Source organism: Bacillus rossius, chromosome 1, assembly GCF_032445375.1.
Source record: "Bacillus rossius redtenbacheri isolate Brsri chromosome 1, Brsri_v3, whole genome shotgun sequence".
In the NCBI taxonomy this organism is placed as follows: Eukaryota; Metazoa; Arthropoda; class Insecta; order Phasmatodea; family Bacillidae; genus Bacillus; species Bacillus rossius.
The window spans coordinates 70,705,170-70,723,365 of NC_086330.1; the positions used below are offsets into that span (position 1 = coordinate 70,705,170).

The 18,196-nt window shown below is 36.4% G+C and overlaps 1 protein-coding gene across 2 annotated transcripts in view; it reads right to left on the bottom strand.

Moving 5' to 3' along the window:
* LOC134537443 (uncharacterized) overlaps nucleotides 1-18,196 on the bottom strand; it is a 159,347-nt gene that overhangs the window by 15,854 nt on the left and 125,297 nt on the right. For both annotated transcript variants that reach the window (XM_063377887.1, XM_063377895.1), the window contains exons 21-22: nucleotides 4,813-4,964; nucleotides 1,281-1,377 (exon numbers count right to left, since the gene is read on the bottom strand). In XM_063377887.1, coding sequence (XP_063233957.1) covers nucleotides 1,281-1,377; nucleotides 4,813-4,964 — 249 coding nt within the window. The remainder of the gene's footprint in view (nucleotides 1-1,280; nucleotides 1,378-4,812; nucleotides 4,965-18,196) is intronic.

An 18,196-nucleotide genomic window follows, 5' to 3' on the forward strand; every position in this document is an offset into this window, starting at 1 on the left:
GAAGGAAACCGGCAGACTTTTGCAATTAAAGATAAGAGGTAAGGATTCCACTGAACATTAGGCTGGTATGGATGACATTTCCACACTGAAACCAAAAAGCATATAAAAGAATGAACACTACTGATATGCAAAAATTAGTTTGAGTTACTTAAGCAGCAATACCGTGCAAATTGAAAGAATGTTAAAGTCTTTTGTATTAGGCAATAAAAATTTATTAATGCTTTCAGAAATAAGAAACATACACATACATAACTTCTATAAAATGGTACGTTGAGTAAGGTAATACTAAACTAGCAGCGAAAAGATTTTGTGTATTACTATAAAATAAAATAAAAACACCTAAAAAAACTCAATACACTATATACAACTTATGTAAGTTAATACATCACATAGCATCAAAATTCAACAAAATGTTTAAATTAATCAACAAATTAATAACACTTAGCTCAAAAATGTTTTCTCTTCATATATTAAAACTAAATGGATTTCATTTACTGAGAAAAGTTTGTACTGAAATGTATGGAATGAGCCATATAATTAGGATAAAATTAACATTTATACACATATGGCTGGCAGATGAAGGTGTATTTTTATAACTGTAGCCAATGATAAAAAACATCAAACAAAATGACAACAAAAATTCATTTTTTAGTACGTACTTCAACTGATAGCTTTGTTTATGACAAGGAGAGTGGAAAGAGAATGAAAGAAAAGTGGAAAGAAAGAGTAAAGGGAGAGGTAATAGAATATTGGCTTTATCAGACTGTGGCAGATTAAGGGGGTGAGATAGGATCAGAAAAATGGCAAAATGGTTTCAACAGTTAAGTTTATTTGCCATAACAATTATGATTGTTTAGTATTAAAAATTTGCTTTCATTTAGACAGAGAACAAAAAGTAAGAAATTTTTAAAGATTATAACATAGCATTTCTTGACAGTATTATTAAAATTGTAATAGTGACTACTAACCACCAATTACTTTATCTTTGAGGAAACTTATTTGTAGCAGTGACATTCTACTAAATTATATTCTATACTTTAACCAAGCCAAATTTTGTTTTAAAATGACAAAAACTATAAATTGCTGAAATCAATACAGTGTATTTGGTTTTCCATGTCTCTTCCTTAAATCAGAGAATCTGAAAGATAGTGAATTGGGAAAGGGAAGACAGGGTTAAAGAATTTGAGTATTTCTTTGTACAACCCTCACTATTTTCTCCTTTTTCCTATTGTTTGCAGCATGTAGCGACAGATGTACGCACACTACTCCAGTCTACGTACCTTGCTCTGACAGGGACAGCAGCTTGCCTCTGTGAATAGCCCACTGTCCTTCTACATTTCCGGTGACTGAGAATGCCCAGCAAGAACCACAGGAACCCTGCCACACACAATAAAAAATAAAATAGCATGACTAGCATTTAAAAACTAAGTAAGGCAATTAAATTTCCATCGGCAATACGTTCACATTTGAAATAAGGATGCCAAAGAAGTAATGGATGACAGTGTCACGTGACACACGAGGAGAGGGGAGGAATTGTGGGACACACAGCAGTCACTGCCGAATGCTGCATATGGCCTCAAGGAACCGTTCTTAGTGTTTAAATAATGGTACAATATTGTTCCATCCCTCATTGTAAGAGTTCATGTTATACACCTGGAATAGCATTTCACACCTTTCCAAAAGGCCGAACATTTTAAATAATGAAAATTAAAGTTTGCAGGAATGATTGCTCAAGTCTAATTCTCAGCGCACGTGCGTGTGTGCTTTTAACACTTCATCGCCGTAGATTACAGAAATGTTGATTACAGCATTAAATTTTTCAAGAATAATACCATTCCCTGTACTTTTACTTTCACATTGCCCAGGAAACTAAATCTCCCCATGCAGAAAACTGTGTTGCAGATCAAATGTAAGTAGGCCTAGAACATGAAAAGTGTTCATGTCCGAGAAATATTTACTAGACAAAGACAGTTTCATGTTTTTTTTTTTTGGCATATTAACATTTAGATCAATGAAAATTAAGCATTACACGTAAAATTAAAACCATGTGTTTATACAGACAGGATAAAGGGCCTGCCACATTCACACAGTTGCGTCTTGGCCTACTATATAGATCTAACAACTCGGTAATCGACAAAACCAGTGAAGCAAAAAGTTTGTAAGGTTTGTAGGAATTAATTTTTCTAGATCCTATGAAGTATAAAAAAACAGCTAAATCGTGAAAATTGTACACATCAACACTTGCAACACAGCATGGAGTGGTAATTATGAACGGTAGCAGCTTTTCTGTTAAAATAGAGATAAGACTAAAAATGATATTTCTGAGTTTATTGATACAACGAATATAATTGTTATTTCCTTTTTTGATATTTTTCTGGTTTTTAATGATTTTACCTCATCATTTCCCTGAACTTTACTGTCCTCCTACAATAAGGTATTTCAGAATCCAGTAAGAATTTATAAACACAGTCTTTTTGGTAGAAATCAAAGAACAAGAGACATACTAAATAATTCTTCCCCCAGCCTTTTCATTTGTATCTTTATTTTCAAGTAATGGCCATGACGCTCCTGAATTACTGTATCAAATTATGTGAGTGCTTGCAAATACACAATGAACTGGGGATAAAAAAAAATTGATATTTTGTAGTAACATGGGCTTCTGAGTAAATAAATTAGCCAAGTAAAATTTTAGAGTTATCAGAGTTATTGCTATTCTCATTGATCAATATTTTACCAGGGTTAAGAAATCAAATTTTAGGACTTCACTATTGGGACTCTGGGCTGGCTACTCTGTTCACTCGCCGCACAGGTGGCGTGACTGAGTAACTGGGGGACGGGATTGGTGCAGTGCGCTGCTGGCATGCAGACTGGGCAAATTCTTTTGTAGTATGTTTGTTCAGCCGCATGTTACTGGGTCGTGCTGGTGCAACCATCCGCACGATGTGGCAGCACGCTCGGGTGGAGGGGACAGTTTGCTAAGTTCTCCTGGTTGGTTGTTTGTAAATTTGGTTTAAAAATGGAATGTTCTGGTAGGCTAGGCGCGCAGGGATTTAAGTATTTGGTTGAGAGAGGTCGGTGCTCAATTCAGGGAAAGGCTATGCGTTTCTTGTGAGGGAACAAGTTCACAATTGAAGATATAACATTTTGTCTCACTCTGGGGGAAGGCTATGCCTCTCTCTGGAGGGAACAAGTAGGCAAGGAGAAAATTCCCTCAGAGAGAGGCTACGTAGTTACGAAACGAAGCAAAGAAAATGTAAGTCTAAGTTTCACTCCAACGGTCGAGACCTAAGAGGCTCGTGATACAGCAGTACAGGTATGTTAAATAAAAAAAAAATGGCTGAAATTTCAGACAGTATATTCCAAAACATGACTAAACACCCCCAATTTTCGTTGACGAGTGCTGCCATCTTCATGTTGAGGTCGGAAACTTTTCAGACAACTCTCGTATGTACAGTTTATCATATGTTTGTATTAATTTGTAGGAGTAATAAAGTATCGTGGAATTGGAAGGAAAAGTAAGGTTACTTTTCTTTCTACTTTTGTGCGATAATGTTTCATTTCATCATTCCCTCATACAAATTATATGGCAGGTAATTACCTATTATTTATTAATAAATGCAGAAGTATTATGGTGCTTGGCTTGTTTCAGGGCGCTATACGAACACAATGGCAAGAAATAAGAAAATTAACGGAGCAGAAGCTGAATTAAAGAAAAACGAATACGATAGAAAGTCAAGGAAAAAAAAAAAAAGGTTGTGCTAGAACTTTAGAAAAACCTGAAGAAACAGAAAGACTTAAATATTTACAGAAAAAAGGAAAAGGTCAAGTAAATCTTGTAAATTCTATGAATCTACGAGAAAAAAAAACAAAAAAGGAAACAATTCTGAACTTTTCTCTAGAAGCCCGACCTCCATGCTGTCCATTTGTTCTTGTTTTGTCCCACAATATCCTTTTATTTTCCCTTCAATGAAAACCACATCCAGAGCTTTAAGAATTCGTTTGGGAGTTTTGGGGTTTAAAAACTGAATAATTTCATATCCTCACAGAAAACCATAAAATTAATATTTTCATTTTTGGGATCCCACTTCTTGCACTGTTTTTTTTTTTAATAAGTACAAAAGCACTGCACTCAAACATTTACAGATGACTCAAATTTTCATCTTGAATGCCCATGCCTGTTGCAGACATTATCACTACGAAAAAAATGTTCCGCCAAAAATATTGTGATGGCATGCTACATAGCCTACATAATTTTGTATACTGGGACCATAATCTGTTATAATAGTAGAGTCAATGCACTGATGGTCCTTTATACACAACACTTGCATGAGGCTGTCATTACACATAAACCAGAGGTTACATTGCAATAAGTCAAAATACAGTCTTTTAATTACACTGCAGTCAAATTCAACACATACAAATCTTGCTAAATGTTGCTTTATAATGGTTCAATGACTTTTAAATATAAAATAAAATAAAAAAATAAAAAAACTAAAAACTTTCAAATTAATAAAACTTTCAATTCTTGAATACTTTCCAAAGTAACTTATTCCAGTGAGAAAAAGCCTATTCTAAAAAACTAAATGAGACAAAAGAAACATAAGTTAGACAAATCCCAAACCACCAAGTATTGAAACCTTGCACAAACTTGGTATGGTAAGCAGATATATTTGATTTGCAGTGTAGAGTTGAGAACTTGGTGATCATTGAAATGTTCACGTAATTCAATCAAATATATTTCTAGGAACACAAATATCAAAAAACTTATGACAAAAGTGCTGAAATTGATAAGTATTTAGAATTCAGTGTTACCTGATTTTTCACAGATGTGACAGCATTGTAGTGTCTCCAGTCAAAATCCACAGGCAACTCAACATCAGGGATGCTTGCCATTGGTAGTGTTGGCAAATTTTCATGTTTCTTCTTACTATTCAATCCCAAAAAATTAGCTTTAAACTCCTTGGCTGGAAAAAAAAAATTCTTTTTATAGGTAAACATCTATGATTACCAATCAGTAAATGTGACAATATATAAAACATTAACCCACAAAAATGCCACAGTAATTGATTGGTAGTACAGATGACAAACAAGTACCTATTTACTAACCCCACAAAAAAAAAAAAAAAAAAACTCATGAATGCATGGGCACAACACACGTTTGAAATTAAAGTTTACCGATAGAGGTATAAGAATTCACAAGAATGCACAAGAAAGTGTAAAAGTATGCGAATGAGCAAGCATGCCAAATATAAAATATACACAAGTGTAAAGTATGAAAGTATGCAAAAATATGCAAGTGCAAAAGTATGCCAGCAAACAAGTATACGAGTGCACAAATACACAAGTGTTCTATAATGCAATATCATGAGTACCTTTTCCTCTCTGACATTGAGCATTCCACCCCTTATTGTTGCACTTTTCATTGCCCTTTAAGAGTTACACTATCGTAACACTCCGATGACTTCATCACCTTGACTCGAGTACTATAAAGACTGCGTATATTCGTCCACCATTTTTGGTCTCGCGCAATGATTATCTCCATAACTTCATAATACTATTTGCCAGATAGAAACACTGTTATTGTATAATATTACATGGCCGCCATCTTGATTACACACAGCCAACTATTTCCTCCAACTCATACCTGTAGTGTATAACGGTTGGCAGCAAGGGCGGACGAAAAAGGTAGTGTATGACGGGCCAAGATGGTGGTTTTGTGATGTGTAGACGAGTGTGTGATTTCCTTTGGGAATAGTAATAAAGAACCTAACAATTGGCGACGAGGATGGGATCGGCGATGTGCGGTAATTTATGGGAGTGCATTACAACAACAGTGGGGTGTATTGTGAGTAAGGCGGGCCACATTTTGTTCACTTTCACGTACCGCACATGAAAATGTAAACATGGGGTTGCTGGGACATATTGGGGAATATAATGCGCAGACAGAGGACTTTGATTCGTACGTGGAAAGGCTAAAACAGTTTTTTGTAGTGAATGAAATCAAAGAAGATGCCAAGGTGCCACTATTTATTACCCTTATGGGGGCCAAAACGTACGCTACCCTCAAAAGCATACTGATACCAGACAATCCTACATCAAAGAAATTTGAAGAATTGTTGGAGGTGCTTTCTACACATTTTTCGCCTGCCAAGAACATCATAGTCGAAAGGTTCAGATTTCATAAATGTGATCAGCAAAGCAATGTATCGGTATCTGAATACATAATAGAACTAAAAAACCTGGCAAAATCATGTAACTTTGGTAAATTTCTACAAGAAGCATTACGGGATCGTTTGGTATGTGGCTTGCGGTCCGAAATCATACAACGTAGTCTGATCTGTGAACCTAACCTAGACTTTGACAAGGCTTGCATTATCGCCAGCAGCATGGAACAGGCCGCACAGCAGACAAAGTTGTTCCAGCCAACATTGCCAACTTCGCCAATGGACGTAACAGAAACTGTCAACAAAGTAACAGATAAGCAACAAGGTACAGTCCAGGAAACATACTCGCGAGGCGGGCAGCAGAGAAATAATGACTACAAGTCCACATACAGGTCTACATCCAAACACCCTAGTGGAGCAGCGGCAAGCGGAGCAGCATCATCTTGCTTCCGATGTGGACGGAGGCATGCTCATGAGACATGTCCAGCAAGGCAGTGGACCTGTTACTCGTGTGGGAAGAAAGGTCACGCAGCTCGAGTATGTCGCTCTCGTATGGTGAAAGAACTGGGGGCAGAGTCTAGTGACGAGCTTCTGGAACTTAATGCATTGCATCTTAATCAAGTTAACTCTTCCGTGAACACAACAGTATATATCAATAGTGTAAATAAACCCTTGACTGCAGTGGTTTCCGTAGAAGGTCAAAGGATAAAAATGGAGATAGATAGTGGAGCTTGTGTATCTGTCATACCAGTTTCTGCTTACAAGGACCATTTTCCACGGGTAGTACTTAAACATTGTGCCTTAGAATTAAAGTCAGTCACTGGTAACCAGGTCAAAGTGTTGGGGCAAATCAGTGTAAATGTAAGAGGGCAGTCTGGGAGAGAGCATCAACTGCCCCTCGTGGTAATAGGAGGGAGAGCAAACATGTTGCCTCTGTTGGGAAGAGAATGGCTTGATGCTATTCTACCTGATTGGAGAAATAACTTGGAGGCAGTAAGTAACGTAGGTAAATTGATTGGTTGTGGTCAGGGTCCCAATGAGGTATCAAGCACATGTGTTGAAGTGGGGACACTGGGACTAAGTGAAATGAGTACAAGATTTCCTAGAGTATTTAATGCAGACACTACTGGATGCATACGTAATTTTAAGGCCCATCTGAATGTCAAAGAGGAGGCAATACCAGTGTTTCACAAAGCTTATGATGTGCCTTACGCACTTAAAGAGCAGGTAGAAAAGCAGCTACATGATTTGCAGAATGTAGGTAAAATTATTCCTGTAAGACATAGTGAGTGGGCTAGTCCCATTGTGGTGGTACCAAAAAAACAGGGGGGTGTAAGAGTATGTGTAGATTTTAAGGTGGCCTTAAACAAAGTCCTAAATGTTGATTGTTACCCGCTACCAAAATTGGAAGATATTTTTGCTGGGTTAACAGGGGGTAAGATTTTCACTGTATTAGATTTGAGCAATGCGTATCAGCAGTTAGAAGTGGGGGAGGAATCTAGGCCTTACCTCACAATGAATACTCACCTAGGCTTGTTTCAGTGGACAAGTTTACCCTATGGCGTAGCTAGTGCTCCAGCCATATTTCAGTCCGTTATGGATAGAGTGCTGCAAGGATTACCTGGGGTGGTATGTTACATAGATGATGTTTTGATTGTGGGAACATCAATAGATGATTGCAAGCAAAAAGTATTTGCTGTACTAGAGCGGTTAAATGATCATAATATTAGAGTTAACCTGTCGAAATGCCGCTTCTATGGTGAGTCAGTAGAATATTTAGGGCATAAGATAGATGAGTATGGAGTTCATCCTACCGATGAAAAGACTGAAGCCATTACACAAGCAGCCAGACCTTTAAATGTAACACAGTTAAAATCCTTTCTGGGTCTGCTGCAGTTCTACCATAAGTTTTTACCTATGCTGTCCAGTAAGATGAAACCCCTGTATGACTTGACTAAATGTGGCAGCAAGTGGATTTGGAATGCAGAGTGCCAAACAGCCTTTGAGGCAGCGAAGCAAATGTTAACATCCAATCAGGTATTAATGCACTTTAACCCAACAGCTCAAATTGTGGTGGCATGTGATGCATCCCCATATGGAGTTGGTGCTGTGTTAAGCCATAGGATAGAGGGGAATGACAAACCTGTGCTTTTTGCATCGAGCACACTTTCAAAGGCAGAACAAAACTATTCACAAATCGACAGGGAAGCGTTAGCCATAATGTTTGCGGTAAAACGTTTCCACAAGTACATTTATGGTCATCAGTTTGTACTGGTGACAGATCATCAACCTTTAAAGAGACTGTTGGGCCATGATCAGGCCATTCCTACCTTAGCACATGCACGGCTTCAGAGATGGGCAGTTATCTTAGCAGCTTATAATTATAAACTTGAGTACAGACAAGGATCATTAATGGCTAATGCAGACGCCTTATCTAGGTTGCCCCTGCCGGGGAGCATAGATAACTGCATTTTTGCTTTCACAAACATTCCTGATTTACCCCTCAATACAGATGATGTTTGTGAAGCTCAACGTCAGGATGTAGGAGTAGCAAAGGTAATAGAACTCACAAAACATGGATGGACAGATAGGTTATCAGATCCAAACTTGAAGCCATTCTTCATGAGGAGGCATGAACTGTCGTTACAACAAGGATGCCTTATGTGGGGAAATAGAATAATTATACCAAAACAGCTACAAGAGAAAGTCATTGAAATGCTACATGATCAACATCCAGGAATTGTGAGAATGAAACTGTTAGCACGTGGTATGGTTTGGTGGCCTGGTGTTGACCAGGACATTCAAAATAGAGTGCAGACTTGTGAAGCCTGCCAATGTACACAGAATATGCGCAAGGAGATTCCAACAATGACCTGGCCTCAAACTTATTCAGTATGGGAGCGAATTCATTTGGATTTCTTGGACCAAGGAGGAGAAAAAATACTCATTCTATGTGATCACTTTTCTAAGTGGGTGAGTGCCTGGGTCATGAGTACTACATCAGCGGGGAAGGTCATTGAAAGGTTACGTTCATGTTTTGCCATTTTTGGAATTCCAGGTGCTATTGTCTCTGACAATGGGCCTCCCTTTAACTCTGAAGACTTCATATCCTTTTGTAAAGGAAATGGCATACAGGTGTTGAAAAGCCCACCGTATCATCCCAAATCGAATGGACTAGCAGAACGGGGGGTTCAAACATTAAAACAGGCATTGAAGAAACAGGTCATTGATGGAACACTCAAAAATAAGCATGTAAACATCCACCATAGGTTAGAAGAGTTCTTGTTTGTTTACCGAAATACTCCTTGTACAGTAACGGGACAGACCCCGGCGGAAGTGATCTTTAAAACAAAACCCAGAACCAAGCTGAGCATGTTAAAACCTGATAAAAATAAAACCAAAAAGTGTGAACGAAGGCAACCAATAAAGGATGGTGTTCCTTTATATGAAGTAGGGGAAAAGGTCCTGGTGAAAACAATAGGAGATAAAGTATGGAAATGGGTTCCAAGTAGAATTGTAAAAGTCTTAAGTTCATTGACATATTTGGTGTTATGGGGAAGTAACCAAAGAAATAGGATAGTGCATGTGGATCAAATCCGGAAATCACAGTTACCAGATTGTAGACATCCAGTAGTGTCAAACAATGTGGTTAGTGACACACTGGCATGGGGGCCTAAGTTAGGAAACTGGGCAACATCAAAGCGTGGTAGTGGGGAAGGAATTGATGACGAAGTGAGGGGGAGGGTTGCCACAAAGGTGGTGCCTAAGGAAGGAATACCGAAAGAGCTGTCTTCCTCAGGACTACTTAGAGAAGATAGCCATAGTCCACCCTTCAAAGGCTTTGTATCCCCCACTTCAGTGCAAGGGGAAAGCAGACCTAGACCAGACAGACGGTCAACACGATTAGTGAAACCTCCAGTAAGGTTAGATTTGTAACATTATTTGTGATTGTTGAGAAATGCAACTTGTCATGTAATATGTATTTATAGTAGGGTAATATACAACTGTACTATGTATTTTGGAGATCATTTGATCTCAAGCTCATAAGGAAGGATGGGATTGTAGTGTATAACGGTTGGCAGCAAGGGCGGACGAAAAAGGTAGTGTATGACGGGCCAAGATGGTGGTTTTGTGATGTGTAGACGAGTGTGTGATTTCCTTTGGGAATAGTAATAAAGAACCTAACAATACCTACTTCAAAGTACCACTGCTACATGACTTACGAGAAGAAGTGTGTATCACTTGTGTGTGAACACATGAGAAGGGACACTAACTCCCGGCTAGCACTGCAGTAAGCCATGGTGAAACAAACTCTTCACTGCCAAATAGCCAACAAACCTAATTCCATAACATAGCTAAGTTCAGTTTAAAACACTTAAGTCACTATTAAACAAACTACATAATACATTGGAAAATGTTTTAAAGGTTTGTCCGACAATTTAGTATAATTTTCTTAGGTACAAATTTTTTCCCCTTATCATACACAGTAGGTAATGCAAGCAAATAAAATGTGCTCTAAGACTCATTCAAATATACAAATAACATTTACTAAATGCCGGTAGATAAAGCAGTTACCTTACAATAATTATTTACTTTTTCAGGTTCCGAGTGCTCTCGCACATGTGCAGGGAAATGGCTTTCGAAACTGCTATCTTGAAAAATGTTATTTTTTATCAAGGTTAGTAGAAGGGGAGGTTGCCTCAGACGGGCTGCGCAGGCAGCGAAGTGACGTCACGCGCAGTACAACGCCTCGACCTCGCTCCCGTCCCGGCCCCCAGTCAAGACGCGCGCGCTTTCACAAATTTATCTTTCCGTTCCGACAAAACTGGACACAGTGTCATAGAGGCGATCTCATGACATGCGTACTTCTAGTTTCATCTTTATGTGCACGACGAATTCAGCTACTTTATGTGTACCTCGCGTGTGTGTTTAGAGTTTTATTTCCTAGCCTGATAAACGTCAACTTGTGCAGTGTTCCGCGTTTGAACGAATATTTTATAACATTAATGCAGGTTCAATACTAGTTTACTGTGTGGTAAAATGCCCGCGACTGGGTGTGCTGTAGCTGTTTGTAAAAATCTTCGTGAAAAAACAAAAACCGTCATATACCACAGATTTCCAAAAGAAATTGTGTTCAGAAGCCAATGGGTGCAACGCTGCAATCGACAAGATAAATTCAATCCTGATACTTATTATGTTTGTTCAGATCATTTTATGGTCGAGGACTATGAAAGAGATCTACAGGCTAAACTGTTAAAAACTGAGCCGAAGAAAGTTTTGAAGAAATCTGCTGTACCATCTGTAAATTTGTTGTCTAAGGATCATATTCACCGGGAGGATACAAATTCTGTAGAACATAATTCTCGGTACAATTCAAGACAAAACAAAAAAATTGCAACAGAGCTGATAAAAGAACCGCAAGAAATAATTGTAAATGAATCTAGTAGCCTCAGTGCTAGAAATAAAGTAGAAAATAAAGAAGAAAATCTAAAAAAAGAAAATGAAATTCTGAAACATAAAATATTAGTTTTAGAAAATAAACTTCTCTCAGATGCCAAAAATATTAAAAAATTAAAGAAAGAAAATAAAACCTGAAGAGAAAGAATGTAAAAGATTCTAAAGAATCAAAAAAAATGTTTCCAAGTACTGTCGTCGTCGTTTACGAAAAATCAAATAGGGTTGCTTCTTGGAATAAGGAAACATGTGAGGTGGACTAATGAAGAAATATCTTTGGCGTTCACATTAAGGTACCTAAGCAAATGTTGCTATCTTTTTCTGAAAGAAAAAAAAAATTCCCTTTGCCAGGTATATCCACGTTTCAGAGGTGGGCATCATCTTTGGAAATGTGTGAGGGCCTACTTCAGCACATGTTTCAGTATCTTGAAGTTGCCGGATCAAAACTGATTAATACAGAACGCATAGCAGTCCTGCAATTTGACGAAGTTAAAGTAAAGAGAACTCTGGAATACGATGTGAAAAAAGAAGAAGTTGTCGGACCTTTTTCATACATGCAAGTTGTAATGGCTCGAGGCTTGTTTTCTAAATGGAAGCAGCCACTTTACATAAATTTTGACACAAAAATGACGAAAGATATTCTTCTGTCAATTATTGATAAGCTTCGTGGTGCAGGATACGTGGTGAAAGCCATAGTAAATGATCTTGGGGGAGGAAATGTAGGCCTATGGAAGGAAATGAGAATTAGTACAGACAAGACATTTTTCAACCACTCTAGTGCAGAAACCGAGAAAATTTATGTGTTTGCTGATCCGCCACATCTTTTGAAACTCATCAGGAATTGGTTTTTGGGATACAGGGTTCAATTTACCTGGTAACGTACACATTATTAAAGGACCAGTCGAAGCCCTTATAAATGCAGAAGAATCCTCAGATCTCAAAATATGCCACAAACTAACAAAGACACATATATCGGTGGAAAAAACGCAGCGGCAGAATGTAAGGAAAGCAAGTGAATTATTGTCACAAACCACTGCTATCGCTTTGAAAACTAAAATGCCCGGAATGGACAAGAATGTTGCACAAGCAACTGCAGATTTTATTCTCCTGTGTGACCAATGGTTTGACACCATAAACTGTTATATACCCCGTAATATTGGTGAACCATCACGAAAAGCAAACGGCCAAGAATTAACTGCTCAAGACAAAATTTTAAACAAAATGATTGAAACAATAAGTAATTGCTGCGGGAAATGCAACTTTTCCAGAAAGGTGTCATTGTGTCTACGAAATCATTACAGCTTCTTTACAGAGATCTAAAACTGACACATGGTATTAGTTACATATTGACCATCGTCTTAATGAAGACATTATTGAAAATTTTTTTTGGCAGATTCGCATCCGTGGAGGATTAAACGATCATCCCATGTCTTTAGACGCACTATACCGCCTGAGGATGATAATTTTAGGAAAAACCAAGGTGTGCTACGGACGAACACAAATACGACTGCTGCTTCAGATGACACGGAATTTGTGGCAAGCAAAGTGCTTAAACTTAGCAGACTTTTTGATTCAGTAAGTGAAACTGAAAAATCAAAAACAAATTTTCTTAAAGAAGAAGGCAAGTCTGAAGGAAACGATACTGCGGATGATATTATTACAACACAAACGGAATTTAAATTTCCAACTGATTTAGAAGAAAATGCTTTTGAATACCTTTGTGGTTGGGTGGCAAAAAAACTCAAATCAGAGTTCTCCTACTTAGAAAGTAGTAATGAGGCGAATACTCTAAGACAATCTGCATCATTGTGTGTCAAACATCTGTCTAATGGGGGATTGTGTATTCCATCTGAACTATGGTTACATCAAGCAAAACAGCTTGAGTGTGAATTCCAAAATTATGATGGTAAAGAACTTCTAAAAGGCCCAGGCGTCGTGACGAAATTGGTGGATAAGATTGCTCCTTCCTTAAATAATACTCCAAAGAAAATTATCAGAGCCTTTGTTCTTCAAAGAACATTCATAAGGATGAAGTGTCTTTTAGAAGAATCCCCAAAATCTACCAAGAGAACTTCTGGGGCCATGTCAGATGACGGGAGGAAAAATAATTAAAAAATACAAAAAAATTGTTACATGAAGTACTTAGGCATTTAAGACCTGAATTTGTATGCTGCATTAAATAGCTGACTTCTAAAGTGACATTCTGAATTTTTTATTAGGTCTAGTTTTTGATCGAGAAGACCGAATTTTTATTTATATGGTGCATATCAACTAAACATTTTTTTTAAGTTACAAGTGTGTTAAAGCAATCTCTCAAAAACTTAATGCTGAATGAATTTTTTTAAAATTTTTATTTTTTTATTTTCCAAGAGTAAAGAGATAATCCGACATCGGAAACTACGGACGATCAATGAGCAAACCAAATATGCAAAGGTTGCAATGTTTGGTGAGTACCGAGATATTTTATTGTTTCCACATATGCTTGCTTTTTTGTGTATTTCTTGCAAGGTACTCACAATCATCAGTGATGTGAAATTGTTTTTTATGTACATAATAATTTTTGTGCTTATCAAATGAATGGAATCTTTGTTTTTCGCGTGTTAATTACTTTATTACGATTTTGGGGGGAGGGAGGGAGGGAATAATATTTATAATAATGGCAGCCATATCAGTATTAGACCGAGTATAAATATAATGGAACAATTATGGAAGGGTCGTTGTAATAGTGTTAACAAGGTGTTTGATCTATGAGTTTATTTGAAGACGCGACACTTGCTGCTGTGGCCGGACGCGGCGGACAGATAACGGGCAGGCCGGCAGCTGCGGGACTGCTAGTGACGTCACCCACCCTCGGCCGGCTGGCTACACGGCGCTTACGGGACCGAGGCAACCTCCCTCTACTAACCTTGGACGTAGAACCTCCCTCTACTAACCTTGGACGTAGAACCTCCCTCTACTAACCTTGATTTTTTCTAGCTTATTTCACAAAACAATACATGATTGTATACTTGTCTGTGGATAGGTGTGTGTATGTACATATATTTGTTTGTGTGTTTGCGTGTGTGTGCGTGTGTTTGTGTGTGTGTGCATGTGTGTATGTAAATGTATGTCTATGGATATAACTGTGTGCCACTTTCTCCCGGATAAATTATTAAGATTAAATATGGTATGAAATATTATTACATTTTTAATATGCATTTTGTATATTTGGTAAAAATTAGTTTATCAAACTTTAATTAGGACCTGGATGGAAAAAAACTACTCAATAACTTGCCAAATATGTATAACTTAAAAAAACATCCAAACAAGAAAACATGCCTGATTTTGATTCTGCTTCAAAATAACACAGTATTTTGAGTATGAATTATGATATTTCCATTATTTTTTTCAAATAGTATTTAAAAAATTCTAAACTTATATGACAGTAATTGAATTTGACATTTTTAATGTTTTACTATGGATCATTTAAAAAATTAATTTTAACATTGGTTCATATCACTTTGATTTAGACATAAATTATTTAATCAGAATTAACACCGAAAATGGGTCCTTACAGTATCAAAATGTCATAAAAATGAAATTTTTTGACTATTTGACACAATACATAATAATTGTCAAAAATTTAAACTAGGGATGGGCCAATCAAATCCTCAAATACTATCAAAACCTTAGTATTCGAAGGATTCAATATTCAAGGAAATAGATACAAAAAAAATATATTAAAGGAAATGAAGTAAATTAAAAAAATTCAACAATGATAACCTCTGAAGTTTACTACGCCAATTTTTTCTTCATACCTGTCTTGGTACCATTCCAAAAACCAAGTACTTTAAAAATTTAACTATATAAATAAATTAATATGTATTGAAACTAAAAACTTAATTTGTTAAAGACTATTTAAAGGGTAGAACATTGTGTTTCTTTAAAATGCAAATATCTTAAAGCTTACAACAATAGAAGATTTCTAATGAAATAAAGTACTTAAAGTGTTCAAACAACACATTGAAGAACTACAAATGGAAGAAAAACCAATTTAACAGGAGAAAACGAGACGTCGCTTGAAGCTTAGTTAACCACGCAAGAAAAAGAGAGCAACTGCTTTAATAGCGTATAATAAAAATTACTCGTATTTGTTAGTGAGAAAGTTACCAAAATGTATAAAATAATTTTGCATGAAAAAATGTTCATTTAAATTTTTTTTTCATGATCACTGTAGCCAAGTGGTGCAGTTTTTCTTGTTCGATCCTATTACGAATTTGATTCCCCTTTAGTGCAGTGGGATTTGTAACTTCTACTTCAAGACTATCTAGGTTTAGACTCGTGTGTAAGTTATGTTAACTTATTTGTAAACCATCCCCTGAAAAAAAATTTGCCAGTATGAAACTAAATAGAAATTGATGTTTTTAAAATTAAATAAAATAATTTTTTTATGTATAGAAAATTGCAGAGACTGGAGAAAGTTGTTGCTGCAGCATCAACAGACATTCTAAACAAGGCTGCTAATTCAGAGCCCGAAGAAATCTACATAAATAGTACGCTAACTATAAATTACAACCATGGAAATGAGTGATTTATAATTATATTTTAATACTACTTTTTATTTCAAATATGAATATTTAAATAATCGAGCTGGATGGCTACTTTTTAGGTTGAATTTAAAACCTATGTACTGCAGCACCCTTATTAGGTCAGCATGCCAAGTCAGCCAGGGAATAACTTTACTGAAAACAAAATCATCTCATTAGTTAGGTACTTGTGTCAAACTTGCGAAATTCGTATGAAACAGATAAATTATGTATCACATTTAAAATTTATGGTGATACTGTCCTCATTTGATAAGGAATTCGTTAATTTATTTAGGAAAATAATGGTTGTGTTTCGCAGAAATACTAAGTATGTGAGCAAGAAGAGGCAAAATAAATATCTTATAAAAACCGTTAACAATATGTGAAAATAGGATTTGTTGCATAGCATGGTTTTTAAAAATTATTTATAACATTATTGTTTTTATATATTTAATTTTATACATATGCTGATTTTGATTTTGGTAGTGATTTGAGAAAACCCGAGGAAAGTTGTTATGCACAACAGACGAAAGGAATTGGCGAATACCAACTAACAGAACTTCAAACATAAAAGCTGTCTGCTTTCTTCATGTGCGAAAATATTGATGATGATTTTGGACCAAACATTTTATCAAATAGTCACTCTGCCGAACAGCCTGACAATATTTGGTTAGTATTTATTATTTTTAACCAGGCCATATTGCAATGTGAACGTTTGCGATTCTTATACCAGTGTAGAAACTGATTATTTCTAACTGAAGATTAATTTTTTCTGGGACATATAAAAAAAAGAGACAAATCATTGTTTGGTGAAAACAAAAGATGTGGTGAAAGATTCATTCTTAGAATTTAAATTGGTATCCGCTTCAAAACACAGTATCAGCCACGGGAGTGAAGCAGCAGAAGAAACTAAAATTAGGGAAAATAGCCACTCCAATGTAGAACAATGTCTAAACTTCTGTGCACAAAAAATAACAAACTTTATTCAGATCTGGATGTTACTCTAAGCCAGTGTATTCTACCTTGCTTATACTCTATTGTAGATAAACTTCTAATTTTTTAAAAGATATTTGACTAGCGTTTTTACACTGACCTGAATGCCGTAAATTAATAAATAAAGCATACAACTTTCCGTTTGATACACGACCACCTAGTGAAAAAACCAAAAATTGGATTGATGATTTGTATAGGAAATCCAGCAATAGCAGTGGTGTATTTAGAGGTGTAGCTGGAGATTTTTTTTTTTTCAGACAAAAAAATTGCGCTCATAAAACATCAATGCAGCCATCTTTAGAAACTTTTTTGGCAGCCTAAATACCGACACAATAAAGTGCGTAGGTTAAAAATTAATTTCAGCTGTACACTGCACTGATGCCTTGAGAACAACAGAGTGCACACTGAGTTCTTCCATACGACCGGAACTCCTTGGATCGTATGTGAACTCTGGTGGACTTTAACGTGCCTAAATAAGCCCGAAGTCTGAATCCACCTGTTCTCCGCTTTTGCAACATCTAAAACGTCTCTGTAAAAAGCTCGGAACGGGATCCCAAATCATTTGTGTTCAAATATTCATCATACTGTCTAAAATTCCAGTCGTTTTAGAAAATAGTAAGATGCCGTATCCGTGAATTAAATTGTGTAAATAAATACGATCTGAGACCTAGAATACAAAGATCACAATGTGTCGGTGCAAACACCATTTTCTTCCCGAAGTTAAATGGTTCTTTACAGAATTGGGAAGTGAGTTTGACATGCACGTTTTTCTTCAAGTAGGTTAAACATTTGTTTGTAGTTAAGTTATTGCAAATTCAAAAAATGTTTTGCAATTTCAAAATATATTTATGTGTGTACGAGTATTAATGCTTAGTTTGCGATGTTTTTATTTCTAGTGTTAGAATACAATCTATTAGTAAGGAGTGATTTTTGTTGAGGTATGGAACATTTTTGTAAATGTAAGCGTGACTGTACATGGAAAACATTTCATCGCCTAAATGTTTTGTTTTGAAAATAAAA